General features: G+C 37.6%; 2 protein-coding genes across 15 annotated transcripts in view; both read right to left on the bottom strand.

Annotated features, from left to right (window-relative positions):
- Nucleotides 1-24976, bottom strand: part of CUNH4orf50 (chromosome unknown C4orf50 homolog) — a 35338-nt gene extending 10362 nt beyond the window's left edge. The window contains exons 1-11 of one of the 5 annotated variants that reach the window (XM_061468803.1): nucleotides 24925-24976; nucleotides 21299-21450; nucleotides 19029-19167; nucleotides 16398-17087; nucleotides 12470-12581; nucleotides 11811-11935; nucleotides 9232-11430; nucleotides 8387-8488; nucleotides 6557-6703; nucleotides 2501-2677; nucleotides 358-414 (exon numbers count right to left, since the gene is read on the bottom strand). In XM_061468803.1, coding sequence (XP_061324787.1) covers nucleotides 358-414; nucleotides 2501-2677; nucleotides 6557-6703; nucleotides 8387-8488; nucleotides 9232-11430; nucleotides 11811-11935; nucleotides 12470-12581; nucleotides 16398-17087; nucleotides 19029-19166 — 3747 coding nt within the window. In that variant the 5' untranslated portion in view covers nucleotide 19167; nucleotides 21299-21450; nucleotides 24925-24976. Of the gene's footprint in view, nucleotides 1-357; nucleotides 415-2500; nucleotides 2678-6556; nucleotides 6704-8386; nucleotides 8489-9231; nucleotides 11431-11810; nucleotides 11936-12469; nucleotides 12582-16397; nucleotides 17088-19028; nucleotides 19188-21298; nucleotides 21451-23430; nucleotides 24048-24924 lie in introns of those variants that run through there. The other 4 variants (XM_061468814.1, XM_061468830.1, XM_061468820.1 and 1 more) reach the window with 4 other exon arrangements.
- The window catches only part of JAKMIP1 (janus kinase and microtubule interacting protein 1), a 139965-nt gene continuing 138564 nt past the window's right edge, over nucleotides 24670-26070 (bottom strand). For all 10 annotated transcript variants that reach the window (XM_061468850.1, XM_061468851.1, XM_061468843.1 and 7 more), the window contains one exon: nucleotides 24670-25562. In XM_061468850.1, coding sequence (XP_061324834.1) covers nucleotides 25530-25562 — 33 coding nt within the window. In that variant the 3' untranslated portion in view covers nucleotides 24670-25529. The remainder of the gene's footprint in view (nucleotides 25563-26070) is intronic.

The following is a 26070-nucleotide window of genomic DNA, read 5'->3' as shown; positions in this document are numbered from 1 at the left end:
CATTCCCTGTTCTGGCTACAAGTTTACATTTTGTGTCTGACCTGCAATTTCATATATTTTGACCTAAAGATACAGATTACAGTCCTATGTTTCTAAGCCATTAGATGCCTCTGCACCTTGCACACAGATAAACTGGAAAGAGAAGTTCCTTTTCCTTGTGCAAGGCCCCCTTTCGATAAGCTGAAGGGTACCCAAGGCAATAATGTCAGCAAGCTCTTGCTTAAAGCCTAAAGACCATTAGCAAACAGCTAGTTCAGGGACAGCTGCAAAGGGCAGGTACATGCACAGAAAGAAGTCTGTAAGCAGAGGATAAACTACGGTGTAGGTCCTTCATCTGCTTTCAGGAGAATACAGTACCTTCAGAGGAGCTAGTGTCAACTTCATTTCAGATTTTCTCTTCTGAAGTTCTTTTTCCTGAAAGTTTGGAAAACATTCTGCATTAATTTATTCAATAGCCACTTTGAAACGGTGTAGCAGGTTTTGGTGTTCGTTTTAGTCCCAACTTTGAAGTGTACACTTTGCATTCTTGTGTGATGCTGCATCACAAACAAGGTGAAGCAGCGTAAGGAGTTGGTTGTACACAGATAGGCCCTGGGACACAAGCACTACCCTACTAGCATTAATGTTGATCTTATGTATTAATAAAGGCTTTTGTATGTTTTCAGATGGAGCCCTATATCAGTGGGGTTATTTCGTCAAAGCAGCATCACATTAAAGACATGGTATCCTTCATTGTGCACTCATGTTCCCATTTACTCTATGAATCTTTTAAAATCCACTTTTGGGGAAAATCTTCCCTCTTATAATCTAAATTACATTGTAGAATTAGAGAAACAAGGAGGAATTTTTGTCATGCATATTCCATGGCAGGCCCTGAAAAGTGAACATCAACAACTTCCTACACTGATGCAATCAGTGCATGACATCTATTAGGACATAAACCAGATGACCTAGTTTGTACCTGAGGATTAAAATAGTTATTATTCTTGGAAATCTGCTTTCTGATTATGTAGAAAAAAATACAATATCCCACCAGGTAAAATTCATTTCTATTACATATTATTTGCCATTATTATTATTAAGTATTATTTGGCAAAAAAGTACAAATTCTTTTGCATTAATTTTGCTTGACAGTTTGTATTTCTATAAAGCCTACAGTAGATATATGCATCAGAAAAAGACTTCTCTTACGAAAGTTCAATTATGCTGAAAAAGTTTGCATGGTCCTCAGCTAATAACCTGTGGGCTTGGGAAGAAACAGAGTAGATAGGACAGGGGAGACATGTCTGTACACTGCACTAGCACTGGGAGAAAAAAGCTTAGCAGTAGGTCTCTGCACTGGGGAAATTCAATTCTTGATGTATGGAGCAAAACGTTTTGTTAATGCAATAGAGTAATTCGAAGTTGCCTATTTATATGGATAGAACATCTCACCTTTTACTAACCTACCAACTTATATGCACCCCCATCCATCACTACAGACACCAGACACTATCAAAAGAAGTTTATTTTACCACCCCTATTCTGCTAAGAGGTGTCTGTCTGAGAAAAGCCACTAACCCTCTGTACAGGACTGGTTAGAGCAAATCACAGCATTTGACAAGGCTAGGAAAAAAAACAAAAACAAATCCAAAACCAGCAAAACTGTAGAACATGTGGAAGAATACCATTGAGAAAATGCCATTTACTAGTTGTTTCAGATTATGATGGGAAATTCCAGTTTGGCTCACACTGTAACTATCATCTCTTTTTCAAAACTAGTTTCTAAACACATAGAAAACAAAATCTAAGGGGAAAAGGCCCTAGCAGGACTTTTTTCCCACCTGAGTTCAGTATTTATATTCATACTGACAGCAGTAACCTGCTGTCACACAGTAAAGCAGTAGCTTAGCAAATGTTAATGTCTGTACTTGCTCTGGTTTGCTAGGTGAAATGTAATGCACAAGTGTAAAAACTGCTAATGTAAGTATATTTGTGTATATATGGGAGCTCTCGCCAGAATAACTATGTAAATTAATAGAAAAACAAACTACACACCTGAGAATGTGCAATCCTAGCAGCTGGATCAAAAAGTTGGGAAAAAAAAAATCCATCAAAGCTGTATCACTAATTCAGTGTGTTTCCGAACCAGATATAGTGCAACAAGAGAGCTGGGAATGTTAAAAATCCTGACAATTTAAGCCAAGGAGGTGGCTCTGTAAAGAATTTCAGCATCACTTCACTTGCATTACACTATGGGGATTATAGCAGAGACTGGCAGCAACTTCTATTGTAGGGTATCATCTTTCCATAACATTGACCACCCAGGCAATTTACATCTCTTTATTTCTCTCAAGTCAGGGGTACTTTCATATGCCTGGAAACCATTTTAATTATCCTCAGACTCATTCCCAGGAAAGACTATTTTGGTTCTCTCCTTAAAGAGGAAAGAGGTAGAATCTAAAGGCTAAGCTCATATTTATCCACCCACTTAAGCACACAGAAAACAGGTTTAAGGTACCTTTTGACATAGCTGAGCCTGAAGGAGTTCCACTTCATTCTGCAAGTCATGACGCTGATTTTCTAATGCAGCCTGGTCCCTGAGCTGGGCTTTCAAGGTCAGAACTTGCTGCTGTAATCTCTTGTTGGCTATTTTATTCTCCTCTATTTCCTGGGCATCTTTCACAGTGTACACAGACTAGAGAGCGAATGCACAGATTTTTAGATTAAATGTACAGAACAAGGAAAATAATCATGTTTTAGAGCAGAAAACTTCTCAATCAATATTGAGGACCTACCTTGGACATGAAAAAAATAATCTGATATAAAACATATGACTTCAAACCTTCATAAGTATATTAGCACTAATACCTTGCACTAATCTTAAAACTGTTTATGAGCAAGGAGTTCTTGGTCCCCTGTGAGAGCAGACACAGGACTGGGATTTTATTCACACAGAGAGTAAGCAGAGTGCTCAGATGTCCCCAGTCTCCTGCTACAAACTCATATATATAGCAAGCCCCTTGTTTTTCTACATACATTTAACTCAGAGAACAAATTTCATTTAATCAGTTATGTTTTTCTTTTGGAAGATTATTAATAAAACTAATCAGATTTTAAGTATAAATTTCAAAAATATTTTAAAAGAAAAGTTTCGTTACAATAAAATGTAGTAATGATGTTATAGGACAAGTGGAAGGAGGAGTTTCTGAATGTAATTCCCTCTCTCACTGTCCAATTCTTTTTTCTTTCAATTTTATGCACTTGGATTGAAAGGATTAGTGCGAGCTTTAGATTGGTGGTGAGCGGCATAAAATCAGCACCTACAAGTGACACTGTCAGATTAAACAATAGATCAAGAATCTAAGGAAAATCTGAGACTGAAGAAAGTCTTGTGAAAAACATTTATGCTATTGTGAACTTATATTAACAAAATACTGAGCTGAAACACACACCTGCTCAAGAGTTCTGATAACAAAATAAGCAAGTCTAAAAGATTAAGCATCTTAAGTGATTAAAGCTAAAAATTCTAGTCAGACCTGTGACATACTGCAGTAAAACCGTGTCACCTTCTGAGAAAACATGCAGAAGATGCTTTGATTTCAATGGTTACTAGTTGTCCTGGTTTCATCTGGATAGAGTTAACCTTTTTCCTAGTACCTGGTGCAGTGCTGTGTTTTCAGCTTTAGTCTGAGAACAGTGCTGATAACACACCATGTTTTAGTTGTTGAATGGTGTTTACTCCGGTCATGGACTTTTCAGTCTATCATGCTCTGGCAGTGAGGAGCAGCACAAAAAGCTGGGAGAGAGCAGAGACAGGACACCCGACCCAAGAGGGTATTCCATACCACAGCACATCATGCCCAACATATAAACTGGAGGAAGTTGGCTGGAAAGGGCTGATTGCTGCTTGGGAAGGGCTGGGTATAACCCAGTGGGGGGTGAACAATTGTATTGTGCATCACTGTTGGTTTGGGGTTGTTTTGGGTTGTTTTTTGTTTTGTTTTGTTTTTTTTTTGGGGGGGAGGGTGTTACTCCTTTCTCTCTATTTCCTATTATTATTATACTTCATTTTAATTATTTATCTGTTCTTATCTCAACCCTTCTCTTTTTTTACCTTTTTCCCCTTTTTTACCTTTTTCCCCTTTTTTACCTTTTTCCTTCCCATCCCACTGGGAGTGAGGTGAGTGACTGAGTGGCTGCGCAATACTTAACTGCTGCCTGGGCTTAAACTGTGCCACTAACTCTGATACAACTAATAGTCTGCTGTGATGCACAACACCGCAGTTAAATTTTCCTTTGCTTTCTGACAGCCTTTCTGACTTTGACACTTGTGGTGATTACAAAATACTGAAGGCACCATTTCATGGAAAAACACCAACTGAAGTGATAGACCACGTTACAACACATTGTTACAGAACAGCTAAAAACAGAAATATGACATTTTCCTACTGTTCTTCCTAATGAAGAAAGCCCTCTATGCACAGCATTCCAGAAAGTCTTTGTACCAAACTTTTTGGCTCCCTCTTGTGTTAAAAGAACAATAGCGACTGTTGGACACATTGATTAGACAAGGGTTGCAAAAACCTGAGGACGAGTCCAAGACATGGTATTTTTCCTCATCTTCTTTCTACACAAAAAGTATGTAAAATAAAAAAAGGAAACATTCCTTAACTGAAGATCTTCATGGAAAAAGTAGTGGAAAGATTAAAAAATTGCTTAAAGACAAACTTAAAACACATCAGTTCTAAAAGACCTTGGGCACTAGGTCTAGAGTGTTTGCATCTTCAATTATTCATATCAGTCAAGCATCGCAGACAGCAATCTTCCAAATAATAGAGCTTAGAATAGGAAAAAGCATAAATTATTGTGATTTACTGTATCAGAGTTTAATAGCCTCTTGGGATGAAAAGCACTACTGGACAATGTGGCAAATAACTAAAATAGCAGTATCACCAGTCTAAAATTGCCCTCAGGAAGGAAAATGATGCTAGAAAAGTAGATTATGATAATCATTGTGCCAAAAAGTCCTTTTTTTAAAAAAAAAAATCTAGAAAAACTTCTGTCATGTCTCAATAATTTCACACAAACCCACTATTGATAATTTGGTGCATATTAAAGAGTTTATTTTAAAAGAGAATTCCTGAAATACATGACCTTTGTTAAAATATATTTACTCTGTTTTCTATCTGTGCTATTTGCTTAATTGTGGCAATGAAATCAATATCATTTGATTAGGACATAACAGACTTGAGTCATGCAGATAATTAGTTGTGCCATCAAATAGTGTAACCGAAGGATGCACCCAGTTCTGTGGCGTACATACACTGTGATTTTGACCCTGGAATGAGACACGTGTATTCAACTATTTGGCATTAACACTAAAGCAAGTAATGAAATCATATTGAGAAGTCAGATCTAAATCAAACCACATCAGAATACGGCATAAATATATACTACTGATCAATAAGCACCAACACGAGAAGTTCAGTTATTGGAGGGATTTAAAAGTGGGTTTGTGTGTGAGGTTTTTTTGTTTGCCTGTTTTTTTTTTGTGGTTTTGTTTTTCTTTGGGGGGGGGGGGGATGGGGGTGGGTGTTTTTTGTTTGTTTCAGGAGAAAGGCTGACCTATGTTTTTTCCAGTATAAAAACATTGTCAAGGAGGATGAATTTTATGCCAATGTAGATCATCAAAATAAGCAATAATTGCCACAGCCTGTCTCCACACAAAAGGGTTAAAGTTCCATTGCTCAAAACTGTCCCCCTAAAGCTTAAGTGTTAGCTTAAGCAAAACCCTACGATACACTTCCATTCATTTTCAAACAATCTGTCCGGGAGTTTCTTCATCTTATGTGAAATAGTTCAATGCATTGTTCTAAGATGTTACATGCCGGCACATCATAATGATGTGAAAAATCTGTGCTTCATTTTCAATTAACATTCAGAATTCAGTTGTCATGTCAGCACATAGTGCCACTTAGGGTGTACAAAGTTATATGATATAACTGCATAGGATTTGCAGGTGGCCAACTACACCCTCACTAGGGATGCCCTAAGGCATTTAAATGGGAGAAAGAGTGAACTGAGCCCAGAATCTTTAAATTTTCCAGATTTTGCTTTTATTTTCTTCCAAAGCCATATCTATCTAATCTGTTCAAACTGAACTTGAAAATATTATAGGTTGCTACAAAATTGCTTTTCCAGCTGATGAAAGCTGCATGTTTCTTCCTTGCAGTTTTCCTGCTACAGAGGACAGACCTTCAACACCTTTCATTAAGCCCACCTGAAAATCCAAGCCTCAGAAAATTACTCTGGCTAAAGAAAGCAGGACAAGAATCCTCTTACAAATAAATGAAGGTGTCTATAATGCTCAAGCACAGCTCAGACTTTGGACTATCCAGTAGACAGATGGCCTACCTTGCATAGTATCTGTTCACTTTCAAGTTTATAGCTCCAGTGGCTCTAGATGCTCTATACTTGCTTCAAATCTATTGCCAATAGCAACAAAGGGTATCTCTGCATCCAAGACACTCCCCCCCAAGGAATATGTTTTTCTCTATTTTGTTTACATACATACCATTAACTTGCAGTGCTGTTTACCAAGCATTTTGTTCCCAGATTCTTGTTTAAGATGGTCTAATTCTGAGAGAGTCCGTGTCAAACGAGTTCTGACCTCTTCGTATCTTGTTTCAGCAAAGCCAAGTTCTCTGTACCACCTTTGAGCCTAATGGGAAGAATAAAAAAGCAAAACTACTGAGTATAATTAACAGTGCTATCATTTTTCAATAATAGCTTATGACCATGGGCTTAAGTCTGATCTCCACATCACAAGATTTAAGTTATTGTAAATTGATTAAAATAAATGGGATTACATAATTCACTACAATCTTATTACAAGAAATGAGTAATACTTCTAAGTGCTATAGAAACCTAACTAACTAGAGCTATGCAGAAAAATAGACTAATTTTTAAGTTGACTTCTAAATTTGAAGTTACCTTGAGTATTCTGAATAAAGTTAAAAAAAATTAAATGCAAGGGTGATGCACTCGCACTCTCAGAGATTACATCTTTGAAAGCACTCAGAGCAAATGGAAAGTAAGATTTATCAGCTGGGGGAGAGGGGGAATCTTCCTAAGAAATGTCAAAAAAGAAAAATGCAAAGGAGGAAAATAAAAAACCCCACAACCTTCCATATGTTCACCTCTACATTTTTCCTAGAATGCATTTTCTCCACTTTATACATTTTCTGTATATCTGTATATCAATAGATCACCTGGTTGCCTGACATTGAGGTCTTTCCTTTATATGATAGATAATTTCTTCCCTCTTCTGAAAGCAAAGGTTTTGCATTCTTTTAAGTAAACTGAGGAAGATGTAACACACAATTTCCTTGGAACACACAAAAAGATTAGAAAGGACCCAAGTTAAAAAGATTTTTTAAAATAAGCAAAATTTCAAATGACCTCTTCATGTTCAAATTACAAGGCCAGACGGCCTTACCTAAACATCCATCAGTTATCCAAATCCACCCCTTCATTCTAATTGCCTCACCTGGGAAAGCCTTATAAAGCATCTGTCAAAGAACAGCCATTTTGTACACCCACTGGGTTGAAGTCTACTGCTCTTTTACATATTGAACACACTTGCTACTGCCAGTTTTTTCCATAGGGAATCTGAGCAATGCCTGCTATTGCATGAAACAACCCCATAAATATACACTTGTCACAAAAGCAATACATTCTGCTTAGACAAGCACAGGGTGGAGATGGTTCAGTGAAACGCAGGAATGTGAAAGTTACTGCATTTGTAGAGGCACAGCACTGAAAGCTTCCTCAGATGGTATCAAAACTGCAGAGCTGCTTTACACAGGCACAGAACTAGCCATCCAAACAAGTCTCCACATAGATGATGTTGGACTTCATGTTTACTACAAAGAGGTTGAGAGAAGGGGCAGTGTGTGTGCTTTGCACCATCACTGGGGATAGTGAGATGCCTTTATAGTGTCAGATTTTACATCATTTTGGTTCTCATTCAAATACTGCTTTGAATTCAGGTTTCCCATAATCTTCAGTGCTTCTACTGGCTTCTACTCCTCCTCATTCCTAGTGAGGGGGAGGGAAGCAGCCTGCCCAGAGATGGCCACAGCAGATGGTTTGTTCTGTGTGTCTTTATTAAGCTGAGTGCTTTATTAAGCTTTATTAAGCACTCAGCTTCTGTCAAAGAATGGTGGAGGAATTCAGCTTCAATTGAAGTTCTGGCCAACCACTAATGATTGTGCAATTCATCACTTAACTGAAAAATCAAAGTGGTACTTTTTGGTTCTGCAACTCAGAGACATCCTTGTTAAATCCTGGCTGAAATAACAGGCATGTAAGAAAACAGATTTACACCAGAGCAGGAGATTACCTCTTTTTTTGATTTTTCTAATTCCTTTCGCTGTATTTTTAGATCCTCTTTTGCCTTTTCAACTTGCTCTTTCATCACATTGTAGCTTTCAAACATGCTGCCCTAGATACACAACAGAAAGACGTGACTCCTCTTGCCCATACAGAATGGCACACAGGTTTTTAAAGAGCAGCATATCATTTCTTCCTGAATTACTAAAAACATTTGTATAAAATCAAGATATTAAAGATCAATATTTCCCTGTTGATTGTTCTCAGCTGAAGTAATAATTCTGTTTTAACAAAAACACCGTAATCTTCATAGAAATTCCTCTAAAGGAAAAACAGACAAGAAATTCACTATAAGTAGAGATCCTGTCTTTAGGCATATGCTTCATAAAAAACAAAACAGTAAAAAAAAATAGACCCTATCAAATAAAAGCTAGTAAGTGAACATGTGCGTGCTTTTTAATGTGATTGGCTCTTCAACCCTGAATATTTCACCATTGTAACAGAAGTTTGTGGATTATTTTGCTCTACCAGAGGCTTTTACTTTGGCAGTAAAGTAATTAATTTTTTAAGTGCCTGAACAATGCAATCTTTAAAGAACTATTCTTAACTTTGTAACTTGCAGTATTTATAAATATCACTGTAAAAAACTCAAGTAAAAGGTGCAGAAAAAAAATCCAGTATTTTCCTTTTGATTTCAAGGGTAACTACTTTAGTACCTCAGATCTCCAGCACATGGAGGTTAAAACATTTTCTAGATTATAAAGCTAATTTAGTTTTGCCCTCTGAATGACATTTATATTTCCCCCTTTCTTTCACAGGTCTTGCTTGATAACATTCTTCACTGTTATTACTTACCTCTTTTCTGGGATAATAGATTGATGGGTCTACAACCATAACTCCTCCTTCTTCAGTCTGAGTTACACTGCATGCTGTTTCAACTTTCTTTGGCTTAAGATCACATTGTTGACTTTTTTCTCCTAGTCTTATTATCTTTTCATTTGTTCCCAAACTTTTATCTTTTCTCAGCTCTTCATAGGTGAAACCCAAATGTGACGTTAATTCTTTCAATTTCTTATTTTCTAAAATAAAGTTTGCATTTGCTTTCTGAATTTCATCAAGCTGTTCTGAAGTTTCTTTCCTGATTCTGTCTATTTCTCTTTTCAGTACACAGTTGTCCTCCCGTAGATCAGAAATAGTTTGATAGCAGCTGCTTTTGCACTCTTGAAGTTCTGAAACCAGGGTCCTGTATTTGTCTCGTTCACACTTCACCTCTGCCAAACATCCCAGTAAAGTTTCTTTTTCACTTTCTAAAAGAGATATTCTTTGTAAATAACCCTCTTCCTCTTGGATTAATTCATTATATTTTGCTATATAGTTCTCCTTGTCTTGTAATAATTTACCTATTTCTTTGAAGCATCTGCTTCTTTCTTCTTTCAGATCAGAGAGCATCTGGAAATATCTCATTTTCCTTCCATCCATGGATAAAACACTCCTGGGAAGTTTATTTGAGTCTTTTTCAGAATTCTTATTCTTCTTTTCAACACATGAGAGATTCTTAGAGAAAGTTTCAACAAAAAATGCTCCTGGGCTTACAGTGTTTTCTTCTGATAAGTTATAACATCCACCAGCAACTTCTTTTTCATTAAGCAAATTTTGGAATGAAACAATGTTAGCTTCATCTATGGCTAACATGCACTGAAAATATGCATCCATCTCCTCCTCCAGTGCACGCATCATCTGAGCATATCTTTCATTCTCCTCTTGTAATACACAGACCTTTTTTGAGTAATTTTCATTCTCTTGCATCAGTAGAAATATCCTCTGAGAACACACAGCCACCACCTTCTCCAGTGCATGTATTTTCATGTTACATTCATTACCAGCCTCCAGCGGTGACAGGTGACAGAAACACTCATAAAAATTGCTCTCTGTCAGGGACAACTTGTTTAAGCACACAGCCCTCTCCTGCAGAGGCGAGAACGTGTTTAGCAGGTACCTCTCTTCCTCTGACCAAAAATATTTCTGAGAGTGTGCATACTGCATGTTTTCAGCCGCTATTTTTTGACATGAGAAATTCTTCTTGTTTGGTTTACATAGTTTCAGGGTCTGGTCTTTTTTTTCTTTCAGGCCAATATTGCTGGAAGGGTTTGTTTGGTGAGTTGGTTTCTGAGGTTGCTCTGCTTTCTCCTCCATTTTGATTATGTCTTCTCCATTATATACCCTATTCACATCAGAAACACAGATTTCTGAGAGATTTCCTTGTTCCTCCATTAGTTTAGGGCTTGCTTCAAAATGCTTCTTTAAGTCTTTAAAAGCAACAGACAAATTTTGTATACCCTGTGAGCCACTTAGGCTGTCTTTGGTTTCTATTCCTTGCTTCCTAGACCTGATCAATTCAGTTTTAAGTAAGACTTTAGAACTTTCCTCAGGAACACAGGTCACCTGTTGTGGTTGGCCTTCCTCATTCTCTATTTCTTCTCCTTTAACTCTCCCTCTGAAGATTTTTTGGTGATGATTTTCATCATCAGCATCTTTATCCAGACATTCAGTTTCACCTATGTTTTTTGACAGAATTTGCTTATTTTCCCACTGTTTTTCCACATTGTATTTTTCTAAAGATGATGTGAAGATTTCACTCAAAGTGCAAGGCATCTTTCCATGAACAAATGCAAAAACTTTGTCAGAAAATCTTCCTTCTGCAACAAGGCAGAAGCCATCAGAGCAAAGACTGGTATTTGCCTCACAGAAATCCAAACTCCTCACTTTCTTCACAGTGGTGACAGCCGATATGTGGTAGCTTTCAGGTTCTAGCAAAGTAAGCTGGAGATTCTTCATCAAAGCTTCAACCACAGAAACAGGAAATGTATCTGCTGATAGGATTGTAGCTTGTTCCTTAAAGAGAGAAAAATTTTCTTCACCTTTTGTTTCCTTACTTGTCTCATCATCAGTCAACTTCTCAGAGCGAGGGGGGAGCAGTCTTGCTGCACTTGGAATACATCTGTACAAAGTGAAACTATTTTCTAGAGTATGTGCCCTCTTTGTTCCAAGGGTGACCTGGTAACAGCAAAAGAGGAATGTTTCAAACTCAAAAAATATAAGCTAGGATATATCATTGTATGTTGCTAATCATAATTTATTTCTCACTTCATCCATAAAGTACTTGATTACAGACAGGTAAGAAAATTTCTATATAAAGAGTTTTCAAATTATTTAAAGGTATGCAATCAGAGTAATGATACAAATAAGGTGCAAAAAAAACAAAACAATAACTTTCTTGGTACACACCTACATTCATCTTGAATGACATCTTTAATACCTATAATTTAAAGCTACTTTTATACTGATATAAAAACACCAACTCTTCATTTTCTCTCAAAATTCACAGACTCACTGTGCACAAACGCAGCAAGCATAGAGGTGACTTTTTCCCTTACCTGCTCAACCACAGCTAGAGCAGCAGTTTTTGCAAAGGCACTGGAATTGTGTTCTAAAACTGGTAGAAGTTCTTCTGGTAGCTTCTCCATCTGTTTTAACCTGTCATATCTGCATCCTGGTGTTTCTGTTATGGTAAAACACTGGACAAGTGTAATGCTGTTCCCAGATAGTTACATAATCAAACCCAAAAGCATCTGACCAGATGTTTTGAACAGAAAAGTATTTTAGTGACAGTATGCTCAAAAATACCAGAGGCATGTAACACCAATGATGCAGAGAGGCACACCATTAAACAAGAAAAAAACTGATAGTGTTTGCCAATTCCAGAGCTTTCATGTTGTTTGGTCTGAAATCTGACTGCTGCACAGCATTCCTAAACACTGCACTTCAGCCATGATATGGGAAGTATCCCCTACTTCCTTATCTCCATAGCTTCTTGAAAGGCCTAAGCCTTCTTGAGAAAGCTCATATCTAAATGCTACTATTATACTGGCAAATGGTTATTGCTCCACCTTCCCAAGATAGAGTTTCCAGATTAGGTTTTTAGAAGCTCTTGTACCTTTTAAGTCATGCATGACACGTGAATGAAATAATCTTTGCTGAAATGAAATAATAATTGCACAGAAGTGAAAGCAAAAATTCCAGTTTATTTTCATACCAGACTCTTCAGCATGTAGCAGCACAACTGCAGTTTGAGTAGATCTGCTGAGTGAATCCAAACCTGCTTCCCATTTCAGAGTTTGGATGTCATCCTGGATTAGATCTCCATTCTTAATGGGAAAAGGAGGAGAAAATTAAAAAACAGATTATAAATATACAGTGTTTCATAGAACCATAGAATAGCTAGGGTTGGAAAGGACCTTAAGATCATCTAGTTTCAACACCCCTGCCATGGGCAGGGACACCTCACACTAAACCATGTCACCCAAGGCTATGTCCAACCTGGCCTTGAACACCTCCAGGGATGGAGCATTCAAAACTTCCCTGGGCAACCCATTCCAGTGCCTCACCACCCTGACAGTAAAGAACTTCCTCCTTATATGCAATCTAAACTTCCCCTGTCTAAGTTTTAACCTGTCATCCCCTTATTTGTCATATGAAAAACAGGAACCTAAATTTCCTTCATTATTTTGCATTCAAAGATCCATTATTTCATTAGAGTTGTTATCATTTCATACAATTTTCTCATCCCAACATTATCTAGTAAATGTTATGGTTTTAAACTTCCCACTGTTTCTGTCATACTTTACAAAAAGTAAAAAAAACCCTGAGTGATAATCATGTAATATGTCAGATCACAATGGAATAACATCTGAACAAAGACTAAATTACAAACTCATAAACAAAGAGAAAAAGACAGTCCAATCAAGTTGGGGTTGAGACTAATAGTTCAGTGCCCAGCTACAAGGACAGCAGTTCCTAGGCTGAAAGAACTCAAAGGAGAATCATTGTTCCAAATAGAATTTTCTTTTCCCTGATAATTTACTTGTATATTTTGTATTCTGTTCTTGATGTTTATCTTGTCTCCCTGATTGAATTTGGAAACTGTGACAAGTTCTGGTCCAAAGCAGATACCCTTATTGCTTGATACACAGCAGATCACATTTCAGATGCACTGTGCTCATTTCTAATGAACAAAAGACTCAGACTTGAATTTCTCAACAAAACACATAATCAAGGTGGTAGCCAAAACAGCTATGGCACAGAAAACAAGGCAACACATTCACTTTTGTCTTCCTGAACTGTTCCACACTAAATGCCAGTGGAAAACAAATTTGGTCCCTTTGGGGGACACACTCATTCTGTTCCTGCTCATTTGCTTTTATTTTTTTCCCAGATATCTTCTCTTTAATGATACGTGGGTTCTGCAAAAAAAAAAGTTACAGAAAATAACATAAAGAATACAATGCTTGTATGCCAGGAACATAATTCTGTGAAATCAAGACCTCAGCTGTTATGTGAAAACTATAGAAAGGTGCATGGCTAGGTAGTTCATACTTTTTCTTCACCAACACCTTCAGCAGACCCCTAATGTTCACATCTAGAAACTGTCTGATAAGTCAAGACACAGCCACATGGACCCAGGTGCTTCTTCATGCATTTTTCATGCAGGCATAGGCTGCAATTGGAATACTGCAGACAGGATCCTGATACCGAGTTTGGAAATTCAGATTTACAACAAGATTTGAATGGCTAAACTCCTAACTGAGGTGCAGTTCACTTCTACAGTACCAGAACAAAACACCTGCTTGGATCTGATGTTATTGTAAGAAGATGAAGTTAACAACTAAGGCTAGTTTTGAGGAATGACTGATGTTCCTGGCATTTGAATGACATGGTATTTACTGAGGAATCTCATACCATGTGTATTTCACATGAGCCTGATAAGCCCATCTTCATGAATTACTTTTTTCCTGTGAAATAGGCAAATGATCCCATTCAATCTTCACTGAAAAATTGTATACAAGCAGCTTTCCAGAAAAGTACCAGCATGAAAATCTTTCTTGTTTTGTACACAATTTCTCATTTTTATAGCTGTTGGAGAATGATGAGCTCAAATAGGATTTTTCTTGTAACTATTTGGACTAGCATACTACAAGGTGATACAATTAGGAAAGTCTTAATAGATGGCAGTAAAAAACAAGATAAGGGGAAAAAGCAGTCTTCAGTTTTACAGTACAACACCAGATGTCTCCCTCCTCCTTTTATCATAATGAATCTTTTTCCCTGCTGTCTCAAGCCATTTTCTACTAGAAAAATCTAAGTGAGTCAGTAGCAGTACCAAAACAGGAAAAACAGACAACCAGAAATGCAGAAGGCACAAGATTTGATATACACAACATCTAAGGAATGCAACCTACTATGCAGCAGACCAAAGTAAACAGGCTTAAAGCAAATTATGGCTTGTTCATTTATACCAAAGACTGGGTAATTGAGACTCAGTTTGACCTCCTATGACAACAAAGCTGTAAATTAATACTTAGAAAAGAAGCAGAAACCTTTGTGTTGAGGAAAAGATAACCTTTTATTAGGGTGCTGCATAAAATGAAAGATATTTGGTCCTGTTTCTTAAGACTTGATTAGTCTCGGGCAATTAGTCAGTTGATATCTTACTTTCACACCTTCAAACAGCTCAATATTTTCTTATTTTTTCAATTTTCTCAAACCAGCAGCGATTCTTCTCTACTTCTTCCCTGGCTCTGGCAGCCCTTACTCCTCCTGATTTTAGCTGTGCAGCACCCACAGAGTGCACTCGGTGGTTGAACCTGTTTACAACTCAGTGCAAGTCCCTCTAGAAGTATCTTAAAATATTGCCAAACCTTATTCTTTATTCCCCAGCAACACTGAACTCTCCAGTTAAAATAACAGTAGCAGTTGTTCAGGAAAGTATAAAATTAAGCAACAACAGTCAGTCCTTCTGCCACTGTGGGACAGTTATGGAGCCGTGGTGAGGCTCAGCTGCTGAGCCCTCCACAAAGGTCACTCATGTGCTGCTGGTTATTGCAGGATGATATTACCACTCTTCCTCAGTCAAACACAGCCAGCCTCCTCGAGCCAATGTAGAGCCACTAAAAATCACCATGTTTGTAAAGGTGCATTCAACTTCCTGGTTGAAAAGTTTATTTCTTCTAGCTCTTACAGACAAAAGATTCTCTGTACTTTCTTCCAGTTCAGGAAGGACACACAGCCTGATTGTCCTCATATACTAAAGGAGTTTTGTTCATGCCCATTACCTCTTAGTTAGCTGCAGTAAAAATCAAGAGAGTTCTTGGGATATCAGACCACAATCTGAACAGAGTGGCTGAGTGTGAGGCTTAGCTGATTTCGCTTTATTTAACAAATCCTCAGAATAAAAACACCCTCCACCTCAGTGCATAAAGAACAAAACTTTGTTTGAGTCCTCGCTGTGAAAAGAATTGTTCTTTGTCAGCAAAATGAATTGGCAGAAGCTGAATGCCATATTACAGCATATGCAGAGCTTTCCCATGCAATACTGGAGCAAAGTGCTTGAAGCAAACAAGTCCTATTCAGTGTATTCAGGGCATATCACAAGCTATGGAACTACAAACCACTGAATAACTCAACTCATTCCCAGGAATGAATATTGTGTCCATCTTCCCTTGTTTACCACTATACAGAAAATCTCATAGACAGGATTTATTTTCAGCTGTGATATTCTTCTTCAGCATTTGGGAATGAATAGCATGTGAAAACTCGCCCAACCATATGTGTATTCTTCCACTGAATGGTGTCCACAAGACAAAGGTCTCAGAATTTCTTCAGGGATCTACTTCTAGTGCCAACTGAGATCTTGGCCATGTCACTTGAGCACTGTAAGAAACAAGACTTGTGAAGTTCCCTCAATGAGCACCTAATAAAAGCATTGACACAATGAAGCTCCAGCTACTGATTCCAGTGGGTATGACTTAGACACTGTGAAGTACTAATGCATAAACAGACGTAAAGGAAAAAAATGCAGGAAGGAAAAAGCCTCACACTTGCATCTCAAAAATGTCTAATGGCAACTGTAATTCTGGATTAAATAAAGAGGGAAGCTAATTATATTCTGCCTTATTTTTACTTACCAGGTCAACACTGCTGTCTCTATTCTCCAATCTTGTAAGTTGCAAGTCCTTTTCTTTCTCTTTCAACTTCATGATACCTTGGTCTTTTAAAGTCCTATTTTCATCCAAAAGTTCTTCCACCTTTTCCTGCAGTTTGATTTCTGATAATTTCAGACTATACACGTGATGGCAAGATTCTTCCAGTTTTCTTCTGAGAAAGTCTTCAGTATCCTGAGAGCACCGGAGTTCCCTCAGCAGGTCTGCCTGTTCTCTTCTGTTGCCTTCTTTTTCCCTTAAGAGATCCAGATTTTGCTGCAATGCTTCGAGGTGGCTTTTCAAGTCATGATCCACATTTTCAATGCAAGTTTTCAATTCCATTATTTCCACATCAGAGTGTTTATAGCCCTGAGTCCCACTGAATGCTGATTCTAGCTTCTGCTGGAGATACTGCACCATTCCCTCTTCCAGCTCGGATAGCAGAAGAGCAACATGGGCACTAAGATCTAGGACTTGCTTTTCCAGCCTAGATACCTCATCCTTAAGGCATCTTTCCCTTTCTCTCAGCACTGCTGTTTGTTGTCTCTGCCTTTGTTTGTAGTGTTCAAAATACTCTGTCTGGCTTTTTATTTCATCTTCTTTTGCCTTCAGCTGCTCCTGAAGCCAACGTAATTTTTCCTTTTGCTTCTTCTCTGACTTTTCTTGGGTTTCAACCTGTAATTTCAGTGAGTTGTATGGTTAACATCTTAATACTAAATCTCTTATTCCCTTATTCTATGTATTAATTTTGCAACAATTCTGCCCTGTTTTCTGAAAACTCAGGAATGACATAAGTAGATTTTTTTAAAACCAGTAAAATCCTCTATTTAAAGCAAAATTTACCTACTGTCTTGTCATTTCAGCCATCACTGCAACATCTCAGTAAGAAACAAAACACAAACTCACCCATGTCTACCACTACGTAAAATACAGAAAGTTTATAAACACTTTCTTTTGCATGTTCTACAGTACATATTAAATCAGAAGAAACCTTTGAACTGGAATTTATATGACCAGCTGTGAACTATACAGCAACAGATCCTTAACACTGACAGTGATGTAACACTAGGATGTCACAGTTAGAGAAGCTGTGGTTCTATTAGAGAAAAGAGAACACATGCTTTTCCAGAGACCTTTGCCCTTCACCATACCTGTTACCTGTCAGCTCCTTTTATGAAGATGCCTTTTGAATCAGTTTGAAATTGTGGCAGAGTGTGTTTGAACACTTTGACACACAGAGGTAAAAGGTGTCAGTGAAAGACAAGGGCGGCTTTCATGATTCCCATGCTGCCCTTGATCTGAGCAGAGTAAGAGCCGCCAGTATCATAGGGCCATAGCAACAACTTTGAAGCAAGACTGAAGACACCAAGACATTACTGTATTTCTTCAAAGACTTCATTAGGTCAGTCTTGATCTTTAGTACTACCCTGTCTGAAAGGTTCACTGGCAAGGACAGGATAGAAGGAACAATAGGGTGAAATGCTATGCAAATTCAGGTAGGTGTGGGATACTACTTTGTTTGGTTAACTGTGGATGAGAATATATGCATGTCTAAGCCTCCTGTGTCTTGAAAAGCAGGTTTCACTATTAACTAAAAAAGCAGACTACTGTTCATTCTTCAGAGTCTTGCCACATGGTACAAGAGTCCTGTCAGGGTATTCAGCTTTGCCCTAAAACCCTGAGAAAATAGAAGTGCATAAACAGAATCAAAGACGTTGTGTTTCACTGTAGATTCTTCCTGAAAAACTTTGATTCCTTCTCCACTTTCAGGGATCCTTCCAATGAGCTGTGCAAACTAGGTGAAAATAACCATTGTATGTGTTATCAACCAACAGCTGACCTTCCTGATACACGAAGCTTATGTGAGGAAGTACTAGCCCTTGAGAGAACTGAAGACTTTCCGTTGCAGAGCTGACAATTTCAGAACAGAGGGCATGCGATCAGCAGTGGGATGTTCTTGGCAATGAATGATAGAGCAGGTCAGTTTGCTCCAGTGAGGGGCACTGCAGAGGAGGGCTTGCACCAGCAGGGCTCTGTAGGGAGGGGGCCCACATGACAATGCATCACAGGAAAGAAGACCCAAAGCAATCTGAGAAACCTGGAAGGGCACACAGGCTAAGCAGGAAGCTTAAAGTGGATGCAAAGCAGGTGGAGCCCAACTTGACAATGTGTGAGCAATTGAAGGCTCAGATGACAGGCTGAGCAGCTGCATTTTATACAGAAAAGAGGCTGTGATAGTTGTGTTGTGCTGTTGTATTGCATATGGGAGGGAATAAAAAAAAAAAGAAAAGATTTATTATGGGGCTAGAAAGATAAAGTCTGTCCTAGAGAGGAGGAGTACACTGGGTAGGTTCTGGGGAGAAAGAAGGAAGTGGGAGCATATATCTCAAAGATCAAGGGTCTGAATAACAACACTCTGTCAAAAGCATTAGAGAAATGGTAAGTGGGGCCAGAAAGACCAAAAGGTTTTTCTACAACCAGAGGTGTCAGAAGAAGAGAAAGGCTGAGATGATCTATTGCTTAAACACTGAGAAGTAACTGGAGATGAGATTGACTTATAAATTATTCCCCCAAAGAGAAGCTAAACTAGGTTATTTGAAACAATATCCTCCTCACCAAGTTGATCAGGTCCTCCTGAATGTGTTTTATTTTCCCTTTAATGCGCACATTTGCATATTCAACCTGGTGCAACTTCACATTTAGTTGATCAATCATCGCAAGAAGTGCTTTGTGTGATAGCTCCAGCTCTTTCATCCTGTGAGCGAGAATGAAAATCTGTGCTAGGTAAATACGACACAGTACAGTTCCAGATGGGGAAGCAGTCATCAGTAGCACATCGATTTATCTTTATTTTTCCATTTTTCTTCCAGGAATAAAATAATAAAATCTTGTTCACTAATAACAAAAGCTTCTTTCTTAACCAATCTCCTGGGGTTTGCACATTATGCTGGAGACTTTCAAAACTGATAAAGACAATACCTATGTTAGTTCTCTCTCTGCTTGCTTAATGCAAAAACCATATGCAAACACATTCATAAGGTTAATGTTCACTGAAGCTTGGCATGCTGTATGAAGCAACGACTTACCATAAGGACAACCGCAACACATCAGTCTGTACATGTGCACAATCCTGTACTGATGTATAGGATATTTCTAGGTTCATAATTAGCATATTCAAATTTTATGATGAAGGTAAATTTGTTCTAGTGACCAAAGAGAAAATATCTTACTTGAAACATACTTCACAGTGGGTATTGAAACCTCTAATGCATAACTGCAATGACTTTGTCCACAGAGCTGGATTTTGACAAAATAAAGGTTCATTTCACCTGTTGCTGTTAAAATAGTAGTGTAAGATAATATGGTGCGATGTTTGGGATACCTCTACACATAAGGAATAGCTAAAATAATCTTACAATAGCAAGCTTCATGTTCTCCTTAAGGTTTTCCTTCCCTTTTCAGCCTACACATTTTTTTCCCTGCGGCAGATACCAGAGCCTTATCTCAGAGATGCTCACATCATCTCCTGTGCCCCTAAGGACTGTGCCGTACTCAATCTTTTTCCCTGAATTTCTTTGTTCAACCTTCAATAGTTTTCCACTCAGCTCGCCTGCTCATTTCTATCTTCTAGCTCTGTCTTACTGCCCTCACCTGCCAAAACTTCCTGCTACCTCCATCCCAGCACGACAATGCTGCCTTCATTTAAAAATCACACATAATAACATTTCTGAAGCAACAGGATTAAGATAGAAAACACATCATAAAATAAGTATCAGTTGATGTATCAAAGCAAACCTGATGCTTTGATGCATCCTGATAGAGTTGATGTATCAAAGCAAACCTGATGCTGATGCTCCCCACTGCAGACACTGCATAACCTAACACTGGTGTCAAACAAAACCGGGCCACATAACAGGTCAACACTCTGCCCTGGCTAGTTACAACTGCTGACTCTGTTTCTCTGTTTTCTCTAACAGTTCTGCCTTCCATGTAATTCCTTGTCTCAAATGTCTGTGCTTCAGCCACAGGAACTTCAGGCACAGGATTCCTTTTGCTTCTCCTGGCTACCCAAGATCCCTGAAAATGGGCTTCATATATCCCGGACAAGTTTCAGCTGATCCTTGAATTGTTCTCTTATGCTTTTTTTGTTTTGGTTTTAAATAAATTTCTTTCCAACTTCCCTTTCCCAAATCTTTGTTAAAATAGGCCTGTTCCTATGAAAGCTTCCATTTCAAAAAAGATTCATTATTATTCTGATAAAAAGCCCATTATCAAAATATTTCTGGCCAAATCCCTTGATGAATCAAAGCAATTCAGAAATTAAATGATTTTTGGGAATGCCATTTATGTTTTCTGTACTTTTAACTAGGTTTCCTTTAGAACAGTGCAGTTGCTGACCAGCTAAACCTTGATCTTATTATTCTAGTCAACTACACAATTAATATTTAATAGCAGCTTTAGCTACTGCGTTAATATTAACGTACTAAACTAGGTGAAGTTTTCTAAAACAAGAAACTTTTTTTGCAATGTAAAATCCCAAATTAACTCTTAACTTCAAAGGAAATGAATACAATATTAAGCAGAATTTATATGTTATGAATATTTAAGAATAAAACATCCTGAGAAATCTGTCTGGTCATTTACAGCAAGATTTTAGGTCATGCTGTAAATCTAAGTGATATTATTAAAAACTCAAATATTGCATTTCTATTCCACCAGCTACACAAAACACTTACACATGCATCTTATCAAGCACCCTAAAACCCCATTAAGTCTTTTTTTTTGGCTTTGCATGTATCATTTGACAGCCAGTACCTGGGGCAAAGGGAAGAGTACATTTGTACATTGCATTAATTTTGAATACAGAAAAAAAAACCTTTATTTACCTATTTCTTAGGACAGAATCTGACTTCACGTAGTCCTCTAAAACATCTCTCAGTTTTTGCTCTGACTTTTCCAGCTCTTTTATTCTGAGGTCCAAATTTTCTTCTCCAGCACTGTGCACTTGTTCACCAGGTATGCTTGCATCTTCTAATTCCTGGAAAATCCATGAAGTATCAATTTTAACATTGAAATTCAGGATATCGAATCCTTCATTGCTAGGCATTTTAACACAGTAAGAAAATTCTTGTTTTCTCCCTGATGTAGGATCCATGATGAAACAAACCCAAATGATTAGGTTCTCAACATACTGCAGTCTAAGCACGGAGTAAAAGAGACTAAGCCTCTGATGGTCAAATGAACAGTCCTTCTCAATTCTGAATACATTTATTATTTATGAAAGAGTCTCATTTCATTAGCCCCAGAGTAATGCAGCACGTGTGGAAAGTGTTGCAGTTCACAAAATGAGATCTCCATGAAAAATTCAATTAGACTAATTCATTAACGAATTAGGCATAAAAGTTTTGAAAAGAGGATAATTTTCTACTAAGTAGAGGAGTTAACAGAATTGAGAATGTTGACCACACAACTTCCGCCCCCTCCCCCCCCCCCACCCCCCCCCTTATTTTGGATAAATACCTCATATTTTATTGTTTCAAGAGAGAAGATTAAAAAATAATATTTCCCATACAAAAGGCAATCTACAGCTATTTCAGAGAAACATTCAGTGTATTTAACAGGTATTTTGGAATTCTGAATTCAATATTTTGCTTAAACTTCTCCTTCAACTCTGACAGGTTATGAAAGTATGCCTAAAAGGAATTTTTAAACTTGGTGTTGAGGAAGCAAGTCAAGTTTGGTTCTTCTCCTTTGCCTCTTTTAACAATAGCTTTACAAGTTCTTCAGCCTGCAGTTCACCTTCATTTACAGGAACTCTCTTAAGCAAGTATTGTCCTATAATCGATATCTGTAAAATGCTTTTGCTTTTGCTATAATTGTATTGATTTGGAATTTTATCTATAATTGTAATTCAACCACTGAGTTTGGACCTGTTCTCCAGGGAATAAAGCAGTTACTGTTTTGGTTTGGTTTATTTCTTTTCTTTTTTTTTTTTTTCTGCACAAAGGACCAAGAGTGAAGAGCTCCAGATGCCACTTTGTGATCTCTAGGCTTAGCAAGCCCAGCCCATTCTCAGAGACCATGCACTTCTGAAACCTGTAAAAATAATCACAGGTATCCTCTGGCCTGTATGAGTTCTCAAATGAAAAAGTATCTTTGATTTTAAGCTCCTTGAGACACTTATATATTTATTATTTGTAAAGTGAATAGACATCCTACTCCATGACTATGAGCATCCCTGAACACCACTGCAAAAGAAGTATATAATAATAGTGGACAATGTTACTTTGCTCATTAAGAGTTTACAGTGGAAGCTAAATTAATGTCATTTTCTATTGTGCCACAGCCTAATACCCAAGTCAAGCTGTAAGAAGTAAAAAGGGCTGTATATTTGGCAGAAAGTAGTCAACAGATAAAAGCAGTGAGGATGGACGGGGCAGGAAATAAAGTGACAAAACCATTGCACTGATTTTAACACACATTTCTAGTATGTGTTCTTGCTTGTAAGTACACTTTTATTCTCTGATATAATGAAAGCTAATACAACAATTTCTGAAGTTAATCTCAGACCTCATGATCTATTAGACTCTATGGCTTCTGATGCTCCATCCAGAAAACTACTGAGTACTTTAGCATAAAGCTGGGAAAGCTGTTATGACTGACATCAGAAATGAGAAACTTACTGTTTCCTTCTTTGCTCATACAGCTGTGACAGATGATTTAAAAGCTGTGTCACAGGAAGTGAAAATCAGGCCCAGAGTCTTGCAAGGACCAATTCTAGTCAGTTAACACACTGTACTTGTTTCCAGCTCTATAACAAATATCAATATGCAATGGACTAGTAAAACTCCTAATTTTCCAAAACTAGAAATCCTGCTAGCTCAGTGTGGAATAAAAGCATCATGAATGTAACGGAAAACAGCACTCTAATCAGCCAGTTTCATTGAGAAAATTGTCACATGTGAACCACAATGTGACACATCATAAAAAAAAAACAAGCAAACTCAACTGCACATACCTTTTCTGCTTTGTAACAAGACCGTCTCCTGGCTCTGCAGTACGCTTACCATTGCAGCCACATGCTCCGTCCATCCCATGTTTGTGCTTATAGTTTCATTTCCAAAGCAGTGATGAGCAAACTTATATCTATGAGAAGAAAAGAGTATTTCTTTGCCAAGTGAATCACACTTTCCAATTTCTGTTCCTTCATCAGTACCCGATTTGGTTATCTCAAGCTCCATTTATCTCCCATCATAGTCCTTCAGACTAATGCCCAAACTCTTCCTTTTGAAGTGAAGACCCAATTTTTTTTTTTTTGCATTCTGTCATCACACTGCTAAATGCTTTAAATAAAACATGAAAAATCTCCGTTTGAAAACACATTCTGTAAATGTTTGTTCTTTTGAACAATACATTGTGGGCAACACGTTCCTTTAGGGATCGACTATCCAAACTCTTGTATGATCCTTGTTTCCAGCTTCAATTGCGCTTTGTACCAGGAAATAGGGTTATTCAGACCCTCACACAAGCCACAGTTTGCTGCATCTGACTGAATTAATCTTGTGGAGTGCCTCAACTACTTCTGCAGGTAAACGGTCTTGACTGGTAATTCTTTGTGAAGAGTACATCTAAAAATGATCTTCTGAGGCTGATTCCTGCAGCTTCAAGAGTGAGATATTCAGTTGCTGTGACAAATCTTTTCCTCAGCTTTCTTTGTGCTGCCTTTTTATTTGCCTTGTTATTTTTTTCAATCATGATTTCTACTTTACGTGACATGTTATTGTAACCATCTTATCCCACTCCATGTTCATGCTGGAGTTCTGTGTCCATGGGAGCAGAATTGTTTCTCTGTAGCTTTCTGTGTAGCCCTTTAAACACACAGATCATTTTCAAGAAAATATGAGGGAGGAGAAAGTTATCTTTTTGTGTTGTGCTCTTAATATTTTCAGCTTGCCTCAACATTCCAGAAATAATTCAAATTATCTATTTCTTCCTAATGCCTTTCCAGCTCTGAAATAACGATTTGCTTTACCCCTCTTAGAAAGATAAGCTTCAAGCTTTTGAATCTTCCAACCATTCTCCATCTTAAACAAATCTTTTCAACTTTCATTTTTTTCAGTCTGTGCTTCACCCCAAATCTTTTTTGCAGTTCAGCTGGTCTTTGTTTATCATTTTTTGTTTATCATGTTTAACATTTGCTGGTTGAGGTTGTGCCATTTTTGCTTCCTGGTGGCTAATGTCAACATTCTTTTGTTCCACCTGGGACAATGCCATGATTTCCAAATATTCCTTTGCAACTATTTCTCTGCTTATCACATTTGTCTACACATCCATTCCTTCAAGCCGCTCTTTCTTCTTGAAGAGATAACTGAGCACAGTGAGTCATGCATTCCTTTTTACTAATCTCTCAGGTGACCTCGGGATCTTCCATTCTCCCAGTGCTACCTTTACAAGTTATTGCCTTAATTTTCAAGAAACATTAAAATAATCATTTCTCCCACACAGTTCTTACCCACTGCAAAGTTTCCTTACTTCAATTGTCCGTCTTGACTTTCTCCAAAACCCATCTCTTCTCCATCTGTTGATTTCCAGTGTATGAATTTAATATGAATTTTACCACTGCAGGGTTGTAAATTTCTATTTGTTTCCATCTTTGAACAGTTTTTCCCCCTGTCAGCTATTTACTATAGAGAATTTATTGTCAAACACTTAGCTTCTTTTATATAGATTTTAAAAATGAGATTCTGTGTTTCCTGGGTGAAATGCAAACCACGTTTGTTGAAAGCATGCAGTATGGAGACAAAAATCTCAGTACTGTAAGAAAACCATTTGGCAGATAACAGTTCACACAGCAGCCAGTAATTGCACTTGTATTTTTTCCAGTGTTTGATTGGTGTGAGAGTGTAAATTTTGTTTAGATTTTTTTTTCAGTGTTTATGGTGTGCTGGTCCTTATTTGAGTCACAAATCGTTCCAGCTTGAAGCTATATCTTTAAAAAATCTCTAATTCTAAATTCAAATGTTTTGCAGCTTCAAGTATTATGCAAACTGTTTTAAGAAAAAAATGCATCAATTTAAAGCTGCTCAATAAGTATTTTCTGTATTTTTGCAAGTGGACTCAGCTGTTCACTCCATAGGTTCTTTTAGTAGCCTGTATACAAAACAAAAAACAGAAAACTAAAACAACAAAGAAAATAAAAAGTCTGATGAATTTTAGATAGAAAATATTAACATAGAAATAAGTGTTGGTATCCAGCCCTAAATTTACAGACACCACAATCTCTTTCTAAAAGTTTTCTATTAGCTTCAAAGTAATAAGAATCAAAATTGCTATCAGTAAATCACCTGGTTTGCCTTGAAGTAATGAACAGTGTTCCAGAGTTCAACTAGAGTTAAATCTCTTAAAATAGGCTTTGCTGTGACACATTAATCAGAGACACATTCATCTGTGGCAAAATGAATTATAGGAAATTACCCTCTACATTAGCACCACAATACAACGTGCACTCCTAGAAATGTGAGAGTTGAGTAGCTATGTGGCTACACAGTCATTACCGCTGTGCTATCACCTCAAAATTCTTGCCACAAACCTTGAATTTAACTGCTTAAATGGCTGCTGTTAACAGGAAGAACAGCAGCTTATATCAACACAACTTATT

This window comes from Pezoporus flaviventris, unplaced genomic scaffold, assembly GCF_033815535.1.
Source record: "Pezoporus flaviventris isolate CSIRO_AGI_PZ_B2104156 unplaced genomic scaffold, CSIRO_AGI_Pfla_v1 ptg000002l, whole genome shotgun sequence".
Classification (NCBI taxonomy): Eukaryota; Metazoa; Chordata; class Aves; order Psittaciformes; family Psittacidae; genus Pezoporus; species Pezoporus flaviventris.
The sequence above is the reverse complement of the archived record's forward strand: the minus strand, read 5'-3'. Positions and strand labels throughout refer to the sequence as shown.